General features: G+C 39.8%; 1 protein-coding gene across 1 annotated transcript in view; it reads left to right on the top strand.

The window, feature by feature from the left end:
- Positions 1 to 25,958, top strand: part of cubn (cubilin (intrinsic factor-cobalamin receptor)) — a 217,937-nt gene that overhangs the window by 175,493 nt on the left and 16,486 nt on the right. The window contains exons 59-60 of the mRNA XM_056299826.1: positions 19,045 to 19,250; positions 24,021 to 24,183. Of these exons, the coding sequence (XP_056155801.1) occupies positions 19,045 to 19,250; positions 24,021 to 24,183 (369 nt within the window). The remainder of the gene's footprint in view (positions 1 to 19,044; positions 19,251 to 24,020; positions 24,184 to 25,958) is intronic.

Here is a 25,958-nt window from a genome sequence, read left to right as displayed (position 1 = left end):
GATGGTTTGGACATGTGTGGAGGAGAAATGCTGAGTATATTGGGAGAAGGATGCTAAATATGGAGCTGCCAGGGAAGAGGAGAAGAGGAAGGCCAAAGAGGAGGTTTATGGATGTGGTGAGGGAAGACATGCAGGTGGCTGGTGTGACAGAGGAAGACGCAGAAGACAGGAAGAAATGGAAACGGATGATCCGCTGTGGCAACCCCTAACGGGAGCAGCCGAAAGTAGTAGTAGTAGTAGCAGTAGTAGTAGTAGTAGTAGTAGCTTTCGGCCTATATGATACTTTATTTGCCTAGAAACAGGTCTACTACGTTCTTGCTAAGACTTTTCTTCCATTTCTTCCACTCTGTAAGACTGGGGGAGGGTTGCTGTTCCCTCCTGTCATAGTATATCAAACAGAGGTCAGTGCTGAGATGCTGAGACTGCTCCAGTCTTATCAGGGTCTTTAAAAAGCCCATATAGTGAGTGAGTGACTCGTACAGTAATGGCTAGCCTGTAATTTCTCCAGGGGACAGTGAGGGGGTGTGCTCATCATGCATGTGTGTGTATGCACCCAGACATACATCTTAATGTATGTATACAACCTCCTGAACAGACATTGCCTCTGTCCCCGAGCTGGGCAGCGGACCAGCCATATATAAGAGATACTGCTGTCTTTTGTGGCGTATGCGCTTGCATGTGGGTGCATATGTTAATGAACACCAACAATAGAGCGGTCCTGAAGCGAAGGAGACGCTTGATAAACATCCCAGCACTGCTACTGGAGAGAGAGCCACTCTGTGTCTCACCTAAATCATTCCCCCCACCTTCCTTTCACTGTGTCGCCATTAAGGTCCGAGCCCTTTCGCTCTTTTTCCCATGGCCCCGAGAGCATCACCCCCCGAGGTGGTCTAACAAGAAAGGGGGAAGATTTATGGTGGCCTACGCAGTCATATTGGAGGGGCCTGTTTACTCCACAAGCCAAGTATTGTGTTTTCCTGTGGAATCCCAAGCCCCAATGCATCATCAGGCCTTGTGCTCTCAGAAGGCCTTCATGGCTGCCTTCATGTCTCTAGAGACGTTAACATACCGGCCACCGTTCTACGCTAAAATTCAGACGTAATGCAAAAGCATTTCCCATCTCAGTCTGTGCTGCCCTTTATACGTGAGTGAGGTTTTGACAGCCAGATAAACTCCTTACTTTCACCAAAACCCCATAGACAAGACTGTATTTTGCCCGCAGCTTTATTGGCTAAGGAAGGGTAGAACCGAAACAGATACAGAAAGTATGATTACTTAAACTACGCTGCATTTGACAACGAGCTAGCTTATTATTATTATTATTATTATAATTGTTATTATTATTATGTGCTTAGCTTATTAAGTTATCTTTTGAACTCAGTTGTCTTTTGTACTACATGTATATAAACATGAATTGCAATAACGATGGAGCAATTAAATCTCTAGATTACTGTACATGAATCTATGAGCTACAGAAAATAGAGCATCACTGTGTCTGAACTAATGCAGAATGTAGCTAACAAATATATATATATATTATATATATGTATATGTGTATATATATACTCTAACAAAATGATGAAATGTAGCTTACATATATAATACTCACAAAATGATGACATGTAGCTAACATATATAATATCTCCCAAAATGATGACATGTAGCTAACATATATACATGTTATACTCACAAAATGATGAAATGTAGCTAATATATATAAATATATATATATATATACACACACAAACACACACATTCACAAAATGATGAAATGTAGCTAACACGTATATATGTACATATATATATGTGTATACACACACACTGTATATATATATATATATATATATAATACTCTCAAAATGATGAAATGTAGTGTATGTATATATATATATATATATATATATATATATATATATATACATACACACACACACACACACACACATAATACTCTCACAAAATGATGAAATGAAGCTAACATATATAATACTCTCAAAACATGATGAAGTGTAGCTAACATATAATACTCTCACAATATGATGAAATTATACAAAATGTAACTGTAGAAATACAATCAAGCATAAAAAGCAACGATATGTACGTACAATTTTGCCATACACATAAAATGAGTGCAGAAGGATGCAGATTAATTGAGCATAACTTTTTTATTTTTTTAATTGCAAAAAAAATACAACATAATAGCGATGTACACACAACTTCAAACAGAAAACAGAAACTCACAATGAACAAAACAGACTCCCCATTTAAAATATAACAGTGTTCTAAACAGTGAAAAAAATACATCCATCCATCCATCCATCCATTATCCAAACTGCTTTTCTTGCTCTCAGGGTCGCGGGGATGCTGAGCCCACATTATCTAAATAAAAATTTATAAAATTAAATAAAAAGAAAAAAGCAAGAAAAACAATTGCATTAAAATTGAAAATAAATTTAAGAATAAATAAGCATAAAGTCACAGAATTCAGAGGAGTCTTTAAAGATATTGTCATAGTAGTTTAACAGTTTTGTACTCGTCATTTAATAATCCAATAGAATTTAAGAGGGACTCAAGTTCAAGCAACAAATGTATAAATACTGTTTTTAAATAAGGTAAAAGCAATTCATTCAAACTTCCGCACAACAGATATCCAGCTAATACTCTAATAGCGAAGCTCACAGATATTGAGCATGAACTTCCTGTTTCCTGTGTCTAACTACGTGACGTAGACATGCAATAGATACAGTCGGCATTTATGGGAACACCCACAAAATGTCACATCCGTTTATGCTGTGGGGGGAAAACAAATCATTCATGTTAAGGCGGGTAGACCTTTTGATCTTTGCTATTACTATTATTATTACTATTACCATTATTATTACTATTGTTATTACTATTGCTATTATTATTACCATTATTATTATTACTATTACTATTGCCATAATTATTACTATTACAATTATTGTTACTATTACTATTGCTATTACCATTACCATTATTGTTACTATTGATCTACAGGCTACAGGCTATCAGGCGGCAGGATATGTCAAGGAGAACAAAGTGTCTGCAGGCTATCAGACGGTAGGATATGTCAAGGAGAACAAAGTGGCTGTAGGCTATCAGGCGGCAGGATATGTCAAGCAGGACAAAGTGGCTGTAGGCTATCAGGCGGCAGGATATGTCAAGGAGAACAAAGTGGCTGTAGGCTATCAGGCGGCAGGATATGTCAAGCAGGACAAAGTGGCTGCAGGATATCAGGCGGCAGGATATGTCAAGAAGAACAAAGTGTCTGTAGGCTATCAGGCGGCAGGATATGTCAAGCAGGACAAAGTGGCTGCAGGATATCAGGCAGTAGGATATGTCAAGAAGAACAAAGTGTCTGCAGGCTATCAGGCAGTAGTATATGTCAAGGAGAACAAAGTGTCTGCAGGCTATCAGACGGTAGGATATGTCAAGGAGAACAAAGTGGCTGTAGGCTATCAGACGGTAGGATATGTCAAGGAGAACAAAGTGGCTGTAGGCTATCAGACGGTAGGATATGTCAAGGAGAACAAAGTGGCTGTAGGCTATCAGGCAGCAGGATATATCAAGGAGAACAAAGTGTCTGCAGGCCATCAGGTGGCAGGATATGTCAAGCAGGACAAAGTGGCTGTAGGCTATCAGACGGTAGGATATTTCAAGGAGAACAAAGTGGCTGTAGGCTATCAGACGGTAGGATATGTCAAGGAGAACAAAGTGTCTGCAGGCTATCAGGCGGCAGGATATGTCAAGGAGAACAAAGTGTCTGCAGGCTATCAGGCGGCAGGATATGTCAAGGAGAACAAAGTGTCTGTAGGCTATCAGGCGGTAGGATATGTCAAGAAGAACAAAGTGCCTGCAGGCTATCAGGCGGCAGGATATGTCAAGGAGAACAAAGTGTCTGCAGGCTATCAGGCGGCAGGATATGTCAAGGAGAACAAAGTGGCTGTAGGCTATCAGACGGTAGGATATGTCAAGGAGAACAAAGTGTCTGCAGGCCATCAGGCGGCAGGATATGTCAAGGAGAACAAAGTGGCTGTAGGCTATCAGGCAGCAGGATATGTCAAGGAGAACAAAGTGTCTGCAGGCCATCAGGCGGCAGGATATGTCAAGCAGGACAAAGTGGCTGTAGGCTATCAGGCGGCAGGATATGTCAAGGAGAACAAAGTGGCTGTAGGCTATCAGACGGTAGGATATGTCAAGGAGAACAAAGTGTCTGCAGGCTATCAGGCGGCAGGATATATCAAGGAGAACCAAGTGTCTGCAGGCTATCAGGCGGCAGGATATGTCAAGGAGAACAAAGTGTCTGCAGGCCATCAGGCGGCAGGATATGTCAAGGAGAACAAAGTGTCTGCAGGCCATCAGGCGGCAGGATATGTCAAGGAGAACAAAGTGTCTGCAGGCTATCAGGTGGCAGGATATGTCAAGGAGAACAAAGTGTCTGCAGGCCATCAGGTGGCAGGATATGTCAAGGAGAACAAAGTGGCTGTAGGCCATCAGGTGGCAGGATATGTCAAGAAGAACAAAGTGCCTGCAGGCTATCAGGCGGCAGGATATGTCAAGGAGAACAAAGTGGCTGTAGGCTATCAGACGGTAGGATATGTCAAGGAGAACAAAGTGTCTGCAGGCTATCAGACGGTAGGATATGTCAAGGAGAACAAAGTGGCTGTAGGCTATCAGACGGTAGGATATATCAAGGAGAACAAAGTGTCTGTAGGCTATCAGACGGTAGGATATGTCAAGGAGAACAAAGTGTCTGCAGGCTATCAGACGGTAGGATATGTCAAGGAGAACAAAGTGGCTGTAGGCTATCAGGCGGCAGGATATATCAAGGAGAACAAAGTGGCTGTAGGCTATCAGACGGTAGGATATGTCAAGGAGAACAAAGTGTCTGCAGGCTATCAGACGGCAGGATATGTCAAGGAGAACAAAGTGGCTGTAGGCTATCAGACGGTAGGATATATCAAGGAGAACAAAGTGTCTGCAGGCCATCAGGCGGCAGGATATGTCAAGGAGAACAAAGTGGCTGTAGGCTATCAGACGGTAGGATATGTCAAGGAGAACAAAGTGGCTGTAGGCTATCAGACGGTAGGATATGTCAAGGAGAACAAAGTGGCTGTAGGCTATCAGACGGTAGGATATATCAAGGAGAACAAAGTGGCTGTAGGCTATCAGACGGTAGGATATGTCAAGGAGAACAAAGTGGCTGTAGGCTATCAGACGGCAGGATATGTCAGGACATTTATGGGATCCTACATCTCGACATGTGTATGTGTGTAGTTGGCACTTCATAACAGGTAACTTTGCTTTATCCAAGTGTTATATTATTTCAGAAGTGACATGAATGTTGGGTTAGTTTTGTTGTGGGTTGTGTTGCGGGGCAGGACCCCGCCCCCTCAGTCCGCCGGTGTTGGATGAGGCAGCACACCTGTGTTTTATTTCGTCCTTGAGGGAAGGGATATATTGGGGCTTTCTTTGTCTGCTGGTGCAAAGATGTATATGGTCGATTATATGTCGGCTGTGAGACTTCCAACTCCAAGAGCATAGCGGTATGTGTTGATGGCATCTTGCTCATGGAGTCTCCCCCACTGGATCCATGGCTTCATAACAGGCCTGTGTCTTTGTTGGCATATGTCATTGATTAACGACCTGCCTGGATTGGCAGCAGTCAGGACACGGTGTGCTATGGAGCCTGTAATGCGACCCACTTGCTCCTGATGCCACTGCACACTAGATGCCTGGCTAATGGTTGTTCTCTCCACCTTGTCCACCTCCTCTTCGGTCGCTTCATGCAGGCTGAAACACCATTGTTTCTTGGATGGTGTGGCGAAAGCTTTGAAACTGTTCAGAACCACTGCATGTGATGATCTGTCAGAACTGTTCAGAACCACTGCATCTGATGATCTGTCAGAACTGTTCAGAAACACTGCATGTGATGATCTGTCAGAACTGTTCAGAACCACTGCATCTGATGATCTGTCAGAACTGTTCAGAACCACTGCATGTGATGATCTGTCAGAACTGTTCAGAAACACTGCATGTGATGATCTGTCAGCCAGCATGGTCAGAAATTGCAGCTGCTGTGAAGTAGGGGTTTTGGGATTGGGGCTTTTCTTTTCCTTTTTCCTCCTGCTGATATTTGCTCAGAGTAAAAAGTTGTTTCTGCTACAAGTGCAGGCTCTTTTTTTTTTACAGATCTGATTCCATGCACAGGCTTTGCTTGTGGACTTTATTAAACCCCATCCTAACACAAGCCTCTAATTTAAAAAGAACAGCAGCCACACGGGAACACGTCTCACCCAGACTGAAAAAAAACAACATGCAGAAACAGTAGTTATGGAAATACGAAGTGTGAAATATATCAAGCTTAATATTCATAGGCACTCCAGATACACCACTTACCCTGCCATGCACTCACAGTGACCTGTCAGAACTGTCCCGTCCCCCTGCACCACAACCCAGGTCCGATGAGGCTTTTCGGTAACCCTCCAGGATGGCTTCACATCGCAGCGAAATAAATAAATGTCGCACCCTGACATTTTGTGATGTAATACCACCCCCACAAATCCAGTGGTAAAAAAAGTGTGAACCTCCAGGGACCTGCTGTAATTCTGCAGGTCGCAGTGCGAGTAGATCCCTGTGTAATATAGCACATCGCCAAAACATGGATTAATAGCATTGAGTAACATTGCTGATACAGTCGAAACTATGCATGGAATTCACCCATTGTTGTCTTAACATGCTAAGACATACTAGTCTTTTATATCATAGCGTTAATGAACGTAGGACACCAATATAGACCGTAGCATGACCGTAGGATACTGATATTACAGTCAGTCAGTTTGCGTAATCATATGTAAAGTTATAGCAAAGTGTCTCTTACCTGGAGACTCAACCAGATAACAACAAATGTCAGGAAACGACACCTCTGGCCATTCAGTTGGGTGGTTTGTCCAGTCATGTATACTGTATGGATAATTAGTTTTTCTGTATATTCAGTTAGGTGGTTTGTCCAGTCATGTATACTGTATGGACAATTAGTTTTTCTGTATATTCAGTTGGGTGGTTTGTCCAGTCATGTATACTGTATGGATAATTAGTTTTTCTGTATATTCAGTTGGGTGGTTTGTCCAGTCATGTATACTGTATGGATAATTAGTTTTTCTATATATTCAGTTGGGTGGTTTGTCCAGTCATGTATACTGTATGGACAATTAGTTTTTCTGTATATTCAGTTGGGTGGTTTGTCCAGTCATGTATACTGTATAGACAATTCGTTTTTCTGTATATTCAGTTGGGTGGTTTGTCCAGTCATGTATACTGTATGGATAATTAGTTTTTCTATATATTCAGTTGAGTGGTTTGTCCAGTCATGTATACTGTATGGATAATTAGTTTTTCTACATATTCAGTTGAGTGGTTTGTCCAGTCATGTATACTGTAGGGATAATTAGTTTTTCTATATATTCAGTTGAGTGATTTGTCCAGTCATGTATACTGTAGGGACAATTAGTTTTTCTATATATTCTATTGAGTTGTTTGTCCAGTCATGTATACTGTATGGATAATTAGTTTTTCTGTATATTCAGTTGGGTGGTTTGTCCAGTCATGTATACTGTAGGGACAATTAGTTTTTCTATATATTCTGTTAGAGTTGTTTGTCCAGTCATGTATACTGTATGGATAATTAGTTTTTCTGTATATTCAGTTAGGTGGTTTGTCCAGTCATGTATACTGTATGGACAATTAGTTTTTCTGTATATTCAGTTGGGTGGTTTGTCCAGTCATGTATACTGTATGGAAAATTAGTTTTTCTGTATATTCAGTTGGGTGGTTTGTCCAGTCATGTATACTGTATGGATAATTAGTTTTTCTATATATTCAGTTGAGTGGTTTGTCCAGTCATGTATACTGTATGGAAAATCCGTTTTTCTATATATTCTGTTGAGTGGTTTGTCCAGTCATGTATACTGTATGGACAATCCGTTTTTCTATATATTCTGTTGAGTGGTTTGTCCAGTCATGTATACTGTATGGACAATTAGTTTTTCTGTATATTCAGTTGAGTGGTTTGTCCAGTCATGTATACTGTATGGACAATTAGTTTTTCTATATATTGAGTTGGGTGGTTGTCCAATCATGAATACTGTATGGACGATTAGTTTTGCTACATATTCAGTTGGGTGTCTGTGAATGTTCTCATTCATCCAGGTCATCATGGTTATCCAAAGGAGTTGAATCAAGTGCAACTGGACTTGGTATATATCCGTGAAGACATTTCACCTCTCATCCAAGAGGCCTCATCAGTTCGTGCCTTTCTGACTAGACCAAGCTAGTCTGACTGGCTGGTGATGAGACTCAGAATGTATCCTCTAGGAGTCGTTGTCAGAGCTATAGATGTCCATGGCTTTTTGTGTTCCGATGTTTACCAACGCCCATCGCTAACAGAGCCATAGATATGAGTGGCTCTTTTGTGTACTGATGTTTGGCCACGCCCATCGTTATCGGAGCCATAGATATGAGTGGCTCCCCTGTGCTCCGAGTCCAGCCGGGCCCGTCGCCATCGGAGCTATTGATTTGCATTTGTTTAGCAGCCACGGTCGTTGGAGGTGTTAGTTTCGACTTCGTTAGTGCTCCATTCAGTGGTTGGAGCCGTTAGTGAGCGACTGTTGTTCTTGGAGGCTAGGCTTCTTGAGTCTGCTGGGTAGAGATGAAAGGACGGCATTGTAAGTGGGAGATAGGTGGTGTCGCAGACCTCCTCCTCTGTTGAGGGATGGTTTTTCCAGTTTCACATAGATGGCTTCCTTCACCCCTCTTTCAAACCATCTATCTTCTCTGTCAGAAATGTGTACGTTGCTGTCCTGGAAGGAGTGAGTCTTCTCCTTTAGGTGTAGATAGACTGCTGAGTCTTGTCCTGAGGAGTCTGGCCTTCTGTGTTGGGCCATCCGTTTGTGTAGTGGTTGTTTGGTTTCTCCTATGTATAGGTCAGTGCAATCCTCATTGCATTGTACAGCATACACCAGATTGCTTTTCCAGGTGTGTGGTACACGGTCTTCGGGATGAAGCAGTCTTTGTCTGAGTGTGTTGCTGGGTTTGAAGTAAACCGGGATGTGGTGTTTGTTGAAAATTCTCCGGAGTTTCTCGGAGACCCCAGAAACATACGGGATGACTGTGTTATTCCTTCTGTTCAGTTGGGTGGTTTGTACAGTCATGTATACTGTATGGACCATCAGTTTATCTATAAGTCGTGCTCTGTCGAGCGGCAGCAGTGACTCTACGTAAGCCATGATGGGCTTAAATATCACGCTTTTCCAGTCATGGGGAAAGGATTGTTTTCCCCCACGCCGACTCCGCTCACGCCACGCCCCCAACTATGTCAAGACAGACTGTATCTATAACTAGGAAAATATCAAAACCAACCACTAGATGGTGCCAAAACAACAATGGTAAATGGACCGCTTTTTATAAAGCGCTTTTCTAGAATACTGACCACTCAAAGCGCTTTACAGTGTATGGCTCACATTCACACACACATTCATACACTGATGGTGAAGGCTATCATGCAAGGCGCAAACTTGCTCATCAGGAGCAGTTAAGGGTTCAGTGTCTTGCTCAAGGACACTTCGACACGCTTTTCACAGGAACCAGGGATCGAACCAGCGACCCTCTGATTACTAGATGACCCGCTCTACCTCCTGAGCCATGCCACCCCACTAGTGTTTAACGCAAAAATAAAAGCATTGACAGCCTCTATGCCATGCAAGACCCTCCATTGCAGATCACTAGCTTTTTTTCATTAACAGTGGTTTATAAAAAACCCTCCACACTGGCTTCACATACTCTCTTAAGCCCAGCTGGGTTCTCCACGGTGTATCAGCCCGACCACTCAGTTTTTCTATAATCAGGATTTTCATCATAATATACATGGCTGTACCTTTAAGTGCATTCAGACCCAAGTTAAAAACATTTCCCAAATCAAAAAACGGCCTTGTGCAATGTTTCAGATCAGGACAATTTTTAAAACAGGAAATTGATCTTAAATATTGGGAGGAATAAAACCACTGCAGTATGATGTTAAAAGTTCTCGTTCTTCTTCTGTGAGCTGACTTTTCTACTTACATAGCACCCGACTAATGAGGCGTGTAGATTTCACTCCCAGGTGAGATGCTAGTGCAGCAGCATTGTCAAGATTGGGCCCAGCCAGCTCCACCACCTGACCCAATGTGACAACCTTTGCCCGGCAGAACAGTTCTGACAGAGTGGGTCCTATGTTGCGGTTCATGTCCATACACACACCATACACCACTGATTCTTTTAGAAGCCAGATCAGAGTCAGAACAGCCTATTCTCTCCTTCTTGAACATATTCCACAGTCTTATGAGCCCACGATAAAAACCAGGTAATCCGTTGAGGTTTGAGTTGTTGAGATCCATTAAAAACAAAGGCAAGTTTATTCAAAGTTACAATGCCAACAATTTAACAAAACTGAATACAACCATAACAGAACACAACCACAACTGTAAGCTGGTTTTGAAGAGTTTTATTTCCTCTTTCATTTTCATTTTTTGTATTGTCTTATTTATTCACTTTTTTGTCAATGTGTCCAATGTTTTCAGGGTGCATTTGTCAGAGGTTTGGTGGTTTCATACTGTTTATTTGTGATGATATTTTCAAATGGAATCAAGGAAAAGTAACTATCACCTCAGCACATGTAGCTACACGGTCATCTGGACTGGCACTGATTCTCACATCACTTTGACATAATACAAAGACACAAAGACTATATAATACTGTAGACACAAAGACTACATAACACTGTAGACACAAAGACTATATAATACTGTAGACACAGACTATATAATACTGTACACACAAAGACTATATAATATTGTAGACACAAAGACTAGAATAATACTGTAGACACAAAGACTATAGTATAACACTGTGGACACAAAGACTATAGTATAACACTGTGGACACAAAGACTATCTAATACTGTAGACACAAAGACTATATAACACTGTACACACAAAGACTACATAACACTGTAGACACAAAGACTATCTAATACTGTAGACACAAAGACTACATAACACTGTAGACACAAAGACTATATAACACTGTAGACACAAAGACTACATAACACTGTAGACACAAAGACTATAGTATAACACTGTGGACACAAAGACTATAGTATAACACTGGACACAAAGACTATCTAATACTGTAGACACAAAGACTATATAACACTGTAGACACAAAGACTATATAACACTGTAGACACAAAGACTATCTAATACTGTAGACACAAAGACTACATAACACTGTAGACACAAAGACTATATAATACTGTAGACACAAAGACTATATAACACTGTACACACAAAGACTATATAACACTGTAGACACAAAGACTATATAACACTATAGACACAAAGACTATCTAATACTGTAGACACAAAGACTACATAACACTGTAGACACAAAGACTATATAACACTGTAGACACAAAGACTATATAACACTGTAGACACAAAGACTATATAACACTGTAGACACAAAGACTATGTAACACTGTAGACACAAAGACTATATAACACTGTAGACACAAAGACTACATAACACTGTAGACACAAAGACTATATAACACTGTAGACACAAAGACTATATAACACTGTAGACACTAAGATTATCTAATACTGTAGACACAAAGACTATATAACACTTACACACAAAGACTATATAATACTGTAGACACAAAGACTATATAACACTGTAGACACAAAGACTATATAATACTGTAGACACAAAGACTAGAATAATACTGTAGACACAAAGACTATATAACACTGTAGACACAAAGACTATATAATACTGTAGACACAAAGACTAGAATAATACTGTAGACACAAAGACTATGTAACACTGTAGACACAAAGACTATATAATACTGTAGACACAAAGACTAGAATAATACTGTAGACACAAAGACTATATAATACTGTAGACACTAAGATTATCTAATACTGTAGACACAAAGACTATATAACACTGTAGACACAAAGACTATATAATACTGTAGACACTAAGATTATCTAATACTGTAGACACAAAGACTACATAACACTGTAGACACAAAGACTATATAACACTGTAGACACTAAGATTATCTAATACTGTAAACACAAAGACTATACAATACTGTAGACACAAAGACTATATAACACTGTAGACACAAAGACTACATAACACTGTAGACACAAAGACTACATAACACTGTAGACACAAAGACTATATAATACTGTAGACACAAAGACTACATAACACTGTAGACACAAAGACTATATAATACTGTAGACACAAAGACTATATAACACTGTAGACACAAAGACTATATAATACTGTAGACACAAAGACTACATAACACTGTAGACACAAAGACTATATAATACTGTAGACACAGAGACTACATAATACTGTAGACACAAAGACTATATAATACTGTAGACACAAAGACTATATAACACTGTACACACAAAGCCTATATAATACTGTAGACACAAAGACTGGAATAATACTGTAGACACAAAGACTATATAATACTGTAGACACAAAGACTATAGTATAACACTGTAGACACAAAGACTATATAACACTGTAGACACAAAGACTAGAATAATACTGTAGACACTAAGACTGTCTAATACTGTAGACACAAAGACTACATAACACTGTAGACACAAAGACTATATAACACTGTAGACACAAAGACTATATAACACTGTACACACAAAGACTATATAACACTGTAGACACTAAGATTATCTAATACTGTAGACACAAAGACTATATAACACTGTAGACACAAAGACTATATAACACTGTAGACACAAAGACTATATAATACTGTAGACACAAAGACTACATAACACTGTAGACACAAAGACTATATAATACTGTAGACACAAAGACTACATAACACTGTAGACACAAAGACTATATAATACTGTAGATACAAAGACTACATAACACTGTAGACACAAAGACTATATAATACTGTAGATACAAAGACTACATAACACTGTAGACACAAAGACTATAATACTGTAGACACAAAGACTACATAACACTGTAGACACAAAGACTATATAATACTGTAGACACAAAGACTATATAACACTGTACACACAAAGACTATATAATACTGTAGACACAAAGACTAGAATAATACTGTAGACACAAAGACTATATAACACTGTAGACACAAAGACTATATAATACTGTAGACACAAAGACTATAGTATAACACTGTGGACACAAAGACTATCTAATACTGTAGACACAAAGACTATATAACACTGTAGACACAAAGACTAGAATAATACTGTAGACACAAAGACTATCTAATACTGTAGACACAAAGACTACATAACACTGTAGACACAAAGACTATATAATACTGTAGACACAAAGACTACATAACACTGTAGACACAAAGACTATATAATACTGTAGACACAAAGACTATATAACACTGTAGACACAAAGACTATATAATACTGTAGACACAAAGACTACATAACACTGTAGACACAAAGACTATATAATACTGTAGACACAGAGACTACATAATACTGTAGACACAAAGACTATATAATACTGTAGACACAAAGACTATATAACACTGTACACACAAAGCCTATATAATACTGTAGACACAAAGACTGGAATAATACTGTAGACACAAAGACTATATAATACTGTAGACACAAAGACTATAGTATAACACTGTAGACACAAAGACTATATAACACTGTAGACACAAAGACTAGAATAATACTGTAGACACTAAGACTGTCTAATACTGTAGACACAAAGACTACATAACACTGTAGACACAAAGACTATATAACACTGTAGACACAAAGACTATATAACACTGTACACACAAAGACTATATAACACTGTAGACACTAAGATTATCTAATACTGTAGACACAAAGACTATATAACACTGTAGACACAAAGACTATATAACACTGTAGACACAAAGACTATATAATACTGTAGACACAAAGACTACATAACACTGTAGACACAAAGACTATATAATACTGTAGACACAAAGACTACATAACACTGTAGACACAAAGACTATATAATACTGTAGATACAAAGACTACATAACACTGTAGACACAAAGACTATATAATACTGTAGATACAAAGACTACATAACACTGTAGACACAAAGACTATAATACTGTAGACACAAAGACTACATAACACTGTAGACACAAAGACTATATAATACTGTAGACACAAAGACTATATAACACTGTACACACAAAGACTATATAATACTGTAGACACAAAGACTAGAATAATACTGTAGACACAAAGACTATATAACACTGTAGACACAAAGACTATATAATACTGTAGACACAAAGACTATAGTATAACACTGTGGACACAAAGACTATCTAATACTGTAGACACAAAGACTATATAACACTGTAGACACAAAGACTAGAATAATACTGTAGACACAAAGACTATCTAATACTGTAGACACAAAGACTACATAACACTGTAGACACAAAGACTATATAATACTGTAGACACAAAGACTATATAACACTGTAGACACAAAGACTATATAACACTGTACACACAAAGACTATATAACACTGTAGACACTAAGATTATCTAATACTGTAAACACAAAGACTATATAACACTGTAGACATAAAGACTATATAATACTGTACACACAAAGACTATATAACACTGTAGACACTAAGATTATCTAATACTGTAGACACAAAGACTATATAACACTGTAGACACAAAGACTATATAACACTGTAGACACAAAGACTATATAATACTGTAGACACAAAGACTACATAACACTGTAGACACAAAGACTATATAATACTGTAGACACAAAGATTATATAACACTGTACACACAAAGACTGTATAACACTGTAGACACTAAGATTATCTAATACTGTACACACAAAGACTACATAACACTGTAGACACAAAGACTAGAATAATACTGTAGACACAAAGACTATATAATACTGTAGACACAAAGACTATAGTATAACACTGTAGACACAAAGACTATATAACACTGTAGACACTAAGACTATATAATACTGTAGACACAAAGACTATATAACACTGTAGACACAAAGAATATATAATACTGTAGACACAAAGACTATATAATACTGTAGACACAAAGACTACATAACACTGTAGACACAAAGAATATATAATACTGTAGACACAAAGACTAGAATAACACTGTAGACACAAAGACTATGTAATACTGTAGACACAAAGACTACATAACACTGTAGACACAAAGACTATATAATACTGTAGACACAAAGACTATATAACACTGTACACACAAAGACTATATAACACTGTAGACACTAAGATTATCTAATACTGTAGACACAAAGACTATATAACACTGTACACACAAAGACTATATAATACTGTAGACACAAAGACTATATAACACTGTAGACACAAAGACTACATAACACTGTAGACACAAAGACTATATAACACTGTACACACAAAGACTATATAATACTGTAGACACAAAGACTATATAACACTGTACACACAAAGACTATATAACACTGTAGACACTAAGATTATCTAATACTGTAAACACAAAGACTATATAACACTGTAGACATAAAGACTATATAACACTGTACACACAAAGACTATATAACACTGTAGACACTAAGATTATCTAATACTGTAGACACAAAGACTATATAACACTGTAGACACTAAGATTATCTAATACTGTAGACACAAAGACTATATAACACTGTAGACACAAAGATTATCTAATACTGTAGACACAAAGACTATATAACACTGTAGACACAAAGACTATATAACACTGTAGACACAAAGACTATATAATACTGTAGACACAAAGACTACATAACACTGTAGACACAAAGACTATATAATACTGTAGACACAAAGACTATATAACACTGTAGACACAAAGACTATATAATACTGTAGACACAAAGACTACATAACACTGTAGACACAAAGACTATATAATACTGTAGACACAAAGATTATATAACACTGTAGACACTAAGATTATCTAATACTGTAGACACAAAGACTATATAACACTGTAGACACTAAGATTATCTAATACTGTAGACACAAAGACTATATAACACTGTAGACACAAAGACTATATAACACTGTAGACACTAAGATGATCTAATACTGTAGACACAAAGACTATATAATACTGTAGACACAAAGACTATATAACACTGTAGACACTAAGACTATATAACACTGTAGACACAAAGACTATATAACACTGTAGACACTAAGATGATCTAATACTGTAGACACAAAGACTATATAATACTGTAGACACAAAGACTATATAACACTGTACACACAAAGACTACATAACACTGTAGACACAAAGATTATCTAATACTGTAGACACAAAGACTATATAACACTGTAGACATAAAGACTATATAACACTGTAGACACAAAGACTATATAATACTGTAGACACAAAGACTATATTATAACACTGTAGACACAAAGACTATATAACACTGTAGACACAAAGACTATATAACACTGTACACACAAAGACTACATAACACTGTAGACACAAAGATTATCTAATACTGTAGACACAAAGACTATATAACACTGTAGACACAAAGACTATATAACACTGTACACACAAAGACTACATAACACTGTAGACACAAAGATTATCTAATACTGTAGACACAAAGACTATATAATACTGTAGACACAAAGACTACATAACACTGTAGACACTAAGACTATATAATACTGTAGACACAAAGACTATATAATACTGTAGACACAACGGCTATATTATAATACTGTAGACACTAAGACTATCTAATACTGTAGACACAAAGACTATATTATAATACTGTAGACACAAAGACTATATTATAATACTGTAGACACAAAGGCTATATTATAATACTGTAGACACAAAGACTATATTATAACACTGTAGACACAAAGACTATATTATAACACTGTAGACACAAAGACTATATTATAATACTGTAGACACAAAGACTATATTATAATACTGTAGACACAAAGGCTACATTATAATACTGTAGACACAAAGACTATATTATAATACTGTAGACACAAAGACTATATTATAACACTGTAGACACAAAGACTATATAATACTGTAGACACAAAGACTATATTATAATACTGTAGACACAAAGACTATATAATACTGTAGACACAAAGACTATATAACACTGTACACACAAAGACTACATAACACTGTAGACACAAAGATTATCTAATACTGTAGACACAAAGACTATATAACACTGTAGACACAAAGACTATATAACACTGTAGACACAAAGACTATATAACACTGTACACACAAAGACTACATAACACTGTAGACACAAAGATTATCTAATACTGTAGACACAAAGACTATATAATACTGTAGACACAAAGACTACATAACACTGTAGACACAAAGACTACATAACACTGTAGACACTAAGACTACATAACACTGTAGACACAAAGACTATATAATACTGTAGACACAACGGCTATATTATAATACTGTAGACACTAAGACTATCTAATACTGTAGACACAAAGACTATATTATAATACTGTAGACACAAAGACTATATTATAACACTGTAGACACAAAGACTATATAATACTGTAGACACAAAGACTATATTATAATACTGTAGACACAAAGACTATATAATACTGTAGACACAAAGACTATATTATAACACTGTAGACACAAAGACTATATAATACTGTAGACACAAAGACTATATTATAATACTGTAGACACAAAGACTATATTATAATACTGTAGACACAAAGGCTATATTATAATACTGTAGACACAAAGACTATATTATAATACTGTAGACACAAAGACTATATTATAATACTGTAGACACAAAGACTATATAATACTGTAGACACAAAGACTATATTATAATACTGTAGACACAAAGACTATATTATAACACTGTAGACACAAAGACTATATAATACTGTAGACACAAAGACTATATAATACTGTAGACACAAAGATTATATTATAATACTGTAGACACAAAGACTATATAATACTGTAGACACAAAGACTATATTATAATACTGTAGACACAAAGACTATATAATACTGTAGACACAAAGACTATATTATAATACTGTAGACACAAAGACTATATAATACTGTAGACACAAAGACTATATTATAATACTGTAGACACAAAGACTATATTATAACACTGTAGACACAAAGACTATATAATACTGTAGACACAAAGACTATATTATAATACTGTAGACACAAAGACTATATTATAATACTGTAGACACAAAGACTATATTATAATACTGTAGACACAAAGGCTATATTATAATACTGTAGACACAAAGACTATATTATAATACTGTAGACACAAAGACTTGGTGTCACATCTGCTGTGCTGCTTTGCCATACTGTTTTATGGCCTCTGGCGGTGTTATAGTTTCTCTTGACAAGAGTTTTCTGTATTTTTGTATTTCTGTTTTTATTGACAATTTATTGCTGGTTTTTTTGGCAAATATTACATAAAACTCCAAAAGTAGCCCCTGTGACGATGATGGTGATGCATGACTGCCCCCTGCAGGTTAATGAGGAAAACAAGGTGGAATCCAGAGGCCTCGTGTGTGTGTGTGTGTGTGTGTGTGTGTGTGTGTTTGGCTCACAGGATGTGACGTCAGTGATGTGTTCTGTTGAGAATACACACATCAGAGACGGTGTATATTCTTATGTAGTATATACACATGAGAATATACACCATCCCTGGCACTTCCTACCAGTTTCCTTACATCCAGAAAGGGCAGTGTAAGTGGAGACTGATTACTTTACTGCTGCATTGCAGGTCCGGCGCAGGGTTGCGGGGGCTACCTTTCCATGCCCATGGGCATGTTTGGCTCCCCGGACCCCAACCTGGATGGCAAATATGAGCCAAAGATGGACTGCCTGTGGACCGTTGAGATGCCTGTCAACAAGGCCATCAACCTGAGCTTCACCTTTTTTGACTTGGAGGGCTCCTCCACCGGCTCCTGCCGCTACGACTACGTCAAGGTGAGGGATAAGACGCTATGTGGCAGGGCTGCTCCATAACGAACTCAGATGGGCCAGATCTAAAAAGACAGGCGTCCGGGTAGGCACCTCACGACATCTTAGTATTGTATTAGTAGACGTGGTAGACGTAGTCTCAAGACGCATCAGTAGGACAGGTGACATATTCTAGTTCTGAATGAGAGCCGTGACGTTTGGCTCACAGGATGTGCTGTCGGTGATGAGGCTCGTCAGACAGGAAACAGTGCGGCTTATTTATCATAGTGGTCATGTGTGAGGAGCTGGAACCACGTGTTTCATAAACACTCGCTTGTGGGCTCCGTTAACCTGCTTAATGGGCAATTTGGACTCGTGAGCTAAAAGAAGGACTAATGGCAACGCAGGAATATCTAAAACTCAGTTATCACAGAAATGGCTACGCACTCACGAGGTACACTTTTCAGACGAGTCGACGAAGCAGTATTCCACAAAATTGAAATGGAAACACATTTTTTACTTTTTGCATTTAAGTCAAGGTAGCCACACCTAAACGGGGGCGGCCCTTTGCTCTGAAACCCCAATAGTCCAGAAAATGTCCCGTTGGACCCACAGCCCTTCATCCTGAAAACAAAAGCCCACTGCTCCGAAGGCCCGTTGTTCTGAAAATACACATGATGTGTTAGTGTCTGTTGATGTGCAAACATGGAGCTGCTGCTTACCACGAATTCACATGAATAGGAGGTGTAACAGGGCGGCACGGTGGCAAGAAGGTCCTGGGTTCGAGCCCCGGGGTAGTCCAACCTTGGGGGTGGTCCCGGGTCGTCCTCTGTGTGGAGTTTGCATGTTCTCCTCGTGTCTGCGTGGGTTTCCTCCAGGTGCTCTGGTTTCCTCCCACAGTCCAAAGACATGTAGGTCAGGTGACTCGGACAGACTTAATTGTCCCTAGGTGTGTGTGTGTGGGCCCTGTGATGGCCTGGCAGTCTGTCCAGGGTGTCTCACCGCCTCCAACCCAGTGACTGCTGGGATAGGCTCCAGCATCCTTGTGACCCTGAGAGCAGGATAAGCGGTTTGGATACTGGATGGATGGAAGATAGATGGATGGATGGAGGAGGTGTAACATTAAAAGCACTTGTGAGAACGTCGTCTCTACTTCACCAAAACTATCAACGTTATTTATCTGTGGCGAGTTCAGATCAGTGATTCACAGTGGACAGTACGTAGTATATTCAGGGCAGTGGGGATTTGTTTTCAGGATAACAGTCTGGACAAATGGGACATTTCTCAGATGATGGGGGCTTGTGAATAACAGGCTGTGGGACATGGTGCCTCATGAAGAGTGATGGCTATGAGCTTCTGGTTGGAGCCGGCTCCTGGGCATGATACGCAGTCACCATGAGGGCCCTACTGCTGCATTACTCATCAAACGTTAAGCGGGTCATTCTGAACTTCAGGATCCACAGGACCTCTTGTAAAACCAATGCAGAAAAAAGACCTCCCATAAACCCCTGATATGTGGCTGCTGCGGGGTATCGGGTTTGCCTTTCTATCGCTGCTTGCATCACATGCCCTCATCGTCTTTGATTAAACACTACCACGGCTACTGCGGTGCGTGCAATACAAGTCACCATGCCAACACTGATCAGGTGTGGAGACTATCGTGAGAGGACAAAGCCCAGCTTTAGTCACATGACATCATCACTCCATGGAAACACACACCATTCACAGCTGTGTTTTGTTGACTTTTTTAAGTTGCTTCTATACCAACATGGGAATCGCTGGTTCGAATCCCCGTGTTCCCTCCGGCTTGGTTGGGCGTCCCTACAGACACAATTGGCCGTGTCTGCAGGTGGGAAGCCGGATGTGGGTGTGTGTCCTGGTCGCTGCACTAGCGCCTCCTCTGGTCTGTCAGGGTGCCTGTTCGGGGGGGGGGGACTGGGGGAATAGCGTGATCCTCCCACATGCTGCGTCCCCTTGGTGAAACTCCTCACTGTCAGGTGAAAAGCAGCAGCTGGCGACTCCACTTGTATCAGAGGAGACATGTGGTAGTGTGCAGCCCTCCCCGGATCAGCAGAGGGGGTGGAGCAGAGACCGGGACGGCTCGGAAGAGTGGGGTAATTGGACAAGTACAACTGAAGAGAAAAGGGGGGGGGCTTTTATTTTGTGCAAAACTGCACTAGAAACCTGTCTGTCACTGTCCCTCTCTCACCTTCTCTCTTTCACACCTCTCCCTCTTCACCCCTTCCTCCCACAACCACCTCTCTCTCTCGCTCTCTCTCAAGCTTTGTTTTCTTCGATTTTTCTATCCGTCTTGTCCTTTTTCATGTGCTTTTTTGTTGTCTTTTAGTTAGTTTTTTTCGGTGACAGGTCTGAGTGGAGTTGTTTTTTTTGGTAGCGGTGCTACCGCCCTCAGCAGGGCAATATGGCCACTGTGGGAGGTGGAGGGGCAGCGTTTGAAAAGTTGACACACTGGCATGCGATTAAAGCGGCTCCGGTGGTCACGTGCTCGGTGGAGGAGTGCTGCCTCATGGTAGGTGAACACGTAGGATATGGAAGCATCAAATCAGCATCCAGGATGAACAGTGCTGTGGTCATGTGTATCGATAGTGTGGATAAAGCCAACCAGGAGGTGGACAGCGGTGTGGTGATGAAGGACACATCGACTCCCGTTCTGCCGCTGGTTCATGCTGCCACAAGACTCACCATTTCTAATGCTCCCCCGTTCATGAGGAATGCCGCTTTGGAGAAGGAGCTTGCAAGATACGGACAGCTTTGTGTCCACAGTATCATAATATAGTCTTTGTGTCTACAGTATGGTCTCTTCGGGTTGCCAGTCTCCTCACTTGAGACACGTTGTGTCCCATAGGAGATGAGGCTTCATGATTCTGAGAGACAATGTGGAGGATTTGGATCTGAAGCTTAACATTCAGGATCGATGGTTTTGACTACATTGTGTTTGTTACTTCCGGCATGATGAAATGTTTCAGCTGTGGGTCTGAGGGGCATTTAATAAGATCTTGTCCCGACAGGAGTGAGGGTAGGTCTGATCCTCAAGGGCCGCCTTCGTCTCCTGATGCTGCCATGAGCGGCGCATCTCCGGCTGGAGACGGCGCTGCTGAGTCGGCACAGAGCAGAGAGGAGGCCGGGGAGCGAGAGGCAGGAGAAACAGACCAGGTTGTGGAACCGACAGAGACCGAGGCTGGAGAACACAAGGACGACGGGCGGACTGAGTAGGCAGGAGAGGAAGGTGGGCAGGTTGAGCAGGTTAAAAAGGGTGATCACACTGAGAAGGTGACAGAACTTGAACAGGTGGAAGCTGATGGAAATGAAAACAGTGAGAACGGGGAGTGTAGCAAACTGGCTGGGCGAGATCTGAATTGTGGTCAGAAGAAGAAAATACAGCAGACTGCTGTTAGAGTGGCGGAGTCTGTACTTGAGGAAGAGGGAGAGATGCTGTCGGATGATGAAGTAAAATGAAAAAAGTCTATTAAAAGGAAGCCCACAGAGGGTAGACAGGACAATTTAAAAGCAAAGAGGGTTTCAAAAGGTAAGAAGCCATCCTCCTCTTCATCTGAGGAGGACACAGAAGAAAGTGACTGTGAGTTAGTGTCCACTGCTTGTACACAGCTGGACACTGAAGGGAGCCATGCTTTCCTGAAAAGTTTTTACAGGTCACCAAGGGTTTGAGGGCGGTCAAGGTGGAAAATTACTGTCCAGACTTGCAGCTTTTTGTTGACTCAGTCAGATGTTTTATGAAACACAGGAGATTTGGAAGTAAACATATTTCCTGGCCAGGAAATCTTCAGACTGAAGAAACTGGTACAGAAAGTGAAATGGAAACTCCTTGATGATGCTTTAAGACGAGTCTGGTCGATGAGTGTGTTGCACTGGGCGATCTTCCTCTTACTGCTGCTGGAGGAGCCACTGATTCATGGAGCCAGGCTGGATGTCCACCACTGGTGCTCTCCGGGACTTTCCAGAAACTGGTTTCCACCATGCCCATCACCCTACAGAGCAGAGCTTCTACACAGAAGTGGCCTTTTTTCCAGAACTGAGGGCGGTATTGTGCGTAGTGGGAGTTGATGAAGATGCTTTTCTTTTTTTAACTTGTGTAATGAGGGGAAGTCCTGGCTGCGTTACTGGCTTTGTTTCATTTTATTTCTTTGGTATGTACATTGTGTAAACACAACACCCATTCCACGTTGTGCGTCTTGGGAGGGAGATCCTCCTCTGGTGCTCTCCCTGAGGTTCCTTGCTATTGTTTTTCCCTGTTAAAGGGTTTTTTAGGGAGTTGTTCCTCATCCGATGCGAGGGTCTAAGGGCAGGATGTTGTGTTGCTGCAAACCCCGAGGCGAACTTGTGTTTATGTTGGGCTATTTTATTTTGAATTTCTGTTTTTACACACACTTGTTTAGATACTCAATGGTCTTTTTTTCCTGAAACTTTTTTGTACGAGCTGGATGATAAAGAGAGGATTGTGTTTGAGTATCAGCTGTTGGACTGTAATCTGAATAAATGTACCTTTTTAAAATAAAAAAAAACCTCTCTCGCTCTGTCTGTCTGTCTCTCTCTGTCTCCGTCTCTGTCTCTCTCTCTCTCTGTCTGTCTGTCTCTCTCTGTCTCTGTCTCCGTCTCTGTCTCTCTCTGTCTCTGTCTGTCTGTCTCTCTCTGTCTCTGTCTCCGTCTCTGTCTCTCTCTGTCTGTCTGTCTCTCTCTGTCTCTGTCTCTGTCTCTCTCTGTCTCTGTCTCTGTCTCTCTCTGTCTCTGTCTCTGTCTCTGTCTCTCTCTGTCTCTCAGATCTATGACGGGGACAACGTGAACTCCCCCCTGGCGGGGACGTTCTGTGGGAACGTGGTCCCAGCCTCCTTCATGTCGGCCGGGAACTTCCTGACTGTGCGATTTCTCTCGGACAGCTCTGTGCAGAGACGGGGCTTCAACGCAACCTACCGGGCAGTTGACCGTAAGACAGCCTCAGAGACTCAAGAGTTTTTTCTTCTGTGGTTTTCTTTTTTTTTCTTTCTTCTTCTTCTTTCCTGCTGTGATTTTGCATTGCTCTGTTTTACTCTGTTTACTCGGCTTTATTCTGCTTTACTCTGTTTTACTCTATTCTGTTTTATTCTGCTTTACTCTATTTTACTCTATTCCGCTTTACTCTATTTTACTCTATTCTGTTTTATTCTGCTTTACTCTATTCCGCCGCTTTACTCTATTTTACTCTATTCTGCTTTACTCTGTTTTACTCTATTCTGTTTTATTCTGCTTTACTCTATTCTGCTTTACTCTGTTTTACTCTATTCTGTTTTATTCTGCTTTACTCTATTCCGCTTTACTCTATTTTACTCTATTCTGTTTTACTCTGCTTTACTCTGCTTTACTCTGCTTTACTCTGCCTAACTTGTCTTTTCTCAATTCTGCTGCTATATGACAACCGTATAGAAGGTAAAACGGTAAAAGTGCAGTACTCTGTGTGATATGGTAACAGTAAAAGTGCAGTACTCTGTGTGGTATGTTAACAGTAAAAGTGCAGTACTCTGTAGTATGTTAACAGTAAAAGTGCAGTACTCTGTGTGATATGGTAACAGTAAAAGTGCAGTACTCTGTGTGATATGGTAACAGTAAAAGTGCAGTACTCTGTGTGGTATGTTAACAGTAAAAGTGCAGTACTCTGTAGTATGTTAACAGTAAAAGTGCAGTACTCTGTGTGGTATGTTAACAGTAAAAGTGCAGTACTCTGTGTGATATGGTAACAGTAAAAGTGCAGTACTCTGTGTGGTATGTTAACAGTAAAAGTGCAGTACTCTGTGTGATATGGTAACAGTAAAAGTGCAGTACTCTGTGTGGTATGTTAACAGTAAAAGTGCAGTACTCTGTAGTATGTTAACAGTAAAAGTGCAGTACTCTGTGTGGTATGTTAACAGTAAAAGTGCAGTACTCTGTGTGATATGGTAACAGTAAAAGTGCAGTACTCTGTGTGGTATGTTAACAGTAAAAGTGCAGTACTCTGTGTGGTATGTTAACAGTAAAAGTGCAGTACTCTGTGTGGTATGTTAACAGTAAAAGTGCAGTACTCTGTGTGGTATGTTAACAGTAAAAGTGCAGTACTCTGTGTGGTATGTTAACAGTAAAAGTGCAGTACTCTGTGTGGTATGTTAACAGTAAAAGTGCAGTACTCTGTGTGGTATGTTAACAGTAAAAGTGCAGTACTCTGTAGTATGTTAACAGTAAAAGTGCAGTACTCTGTGTGGTATGTTAACAGTAAAAGTGCAGTACTCTGTGTGATATGGTAACAGTAAAAGTGCAGTACTCTGTGTGGTATGTTAACAGTAAAAGTGCAGTACTCTGTGTGATATGGTAACAGTAAAAGTGCAGTACTCTGTGTGGTATGTTAACAGTAAAAGTGCAGTACTCTGTGTGATATGGTAACAGTAAAAGTGCAGTACTCTGTGTGGTATGTTAACAGTAAAAGTGCAGTACTCTGTAGTATGTTAACAGTAAAAGTGCAGTACTCTGTGTAGTATGTTAACAGTAAAAGTGCAGTACTCTGTGTGATATGGTAACAGTAAAAGTGCAGTACTCTGTGTGGTATGTTAACAGTAAAAGTGCAGTACTCTGTATGGTATGTTAACAGTAAAAGTGCAGTACTCTGTGTGGTATGTTAACAGTAAAAGTGCAGTACACTATGTGGTATGGTAACAGTAAAAGTGCAGTACTCTCTGTGGTATGTTAATAGGAAAA

This window comes from Lampris incognitus, chromosome 19 (assembly GCF_029633865.1).
Source record: "Lampris incognitus isolate fLamInc1 chromosome 19, fLamInc1.hap2, whole genome shotgun sequence".
Taxonomy (NCBI): Eukaryota; Metazoa; Chordata; class Actinopteri; order Lampriformes; family Lampridae; genus Lampris; species Lampris incognitus.
The sequence above is the reverse complement of the archived record's forward strand: the minus strand, read 5'-3'. Positions and strand labels throughout refer to the sequence as shown.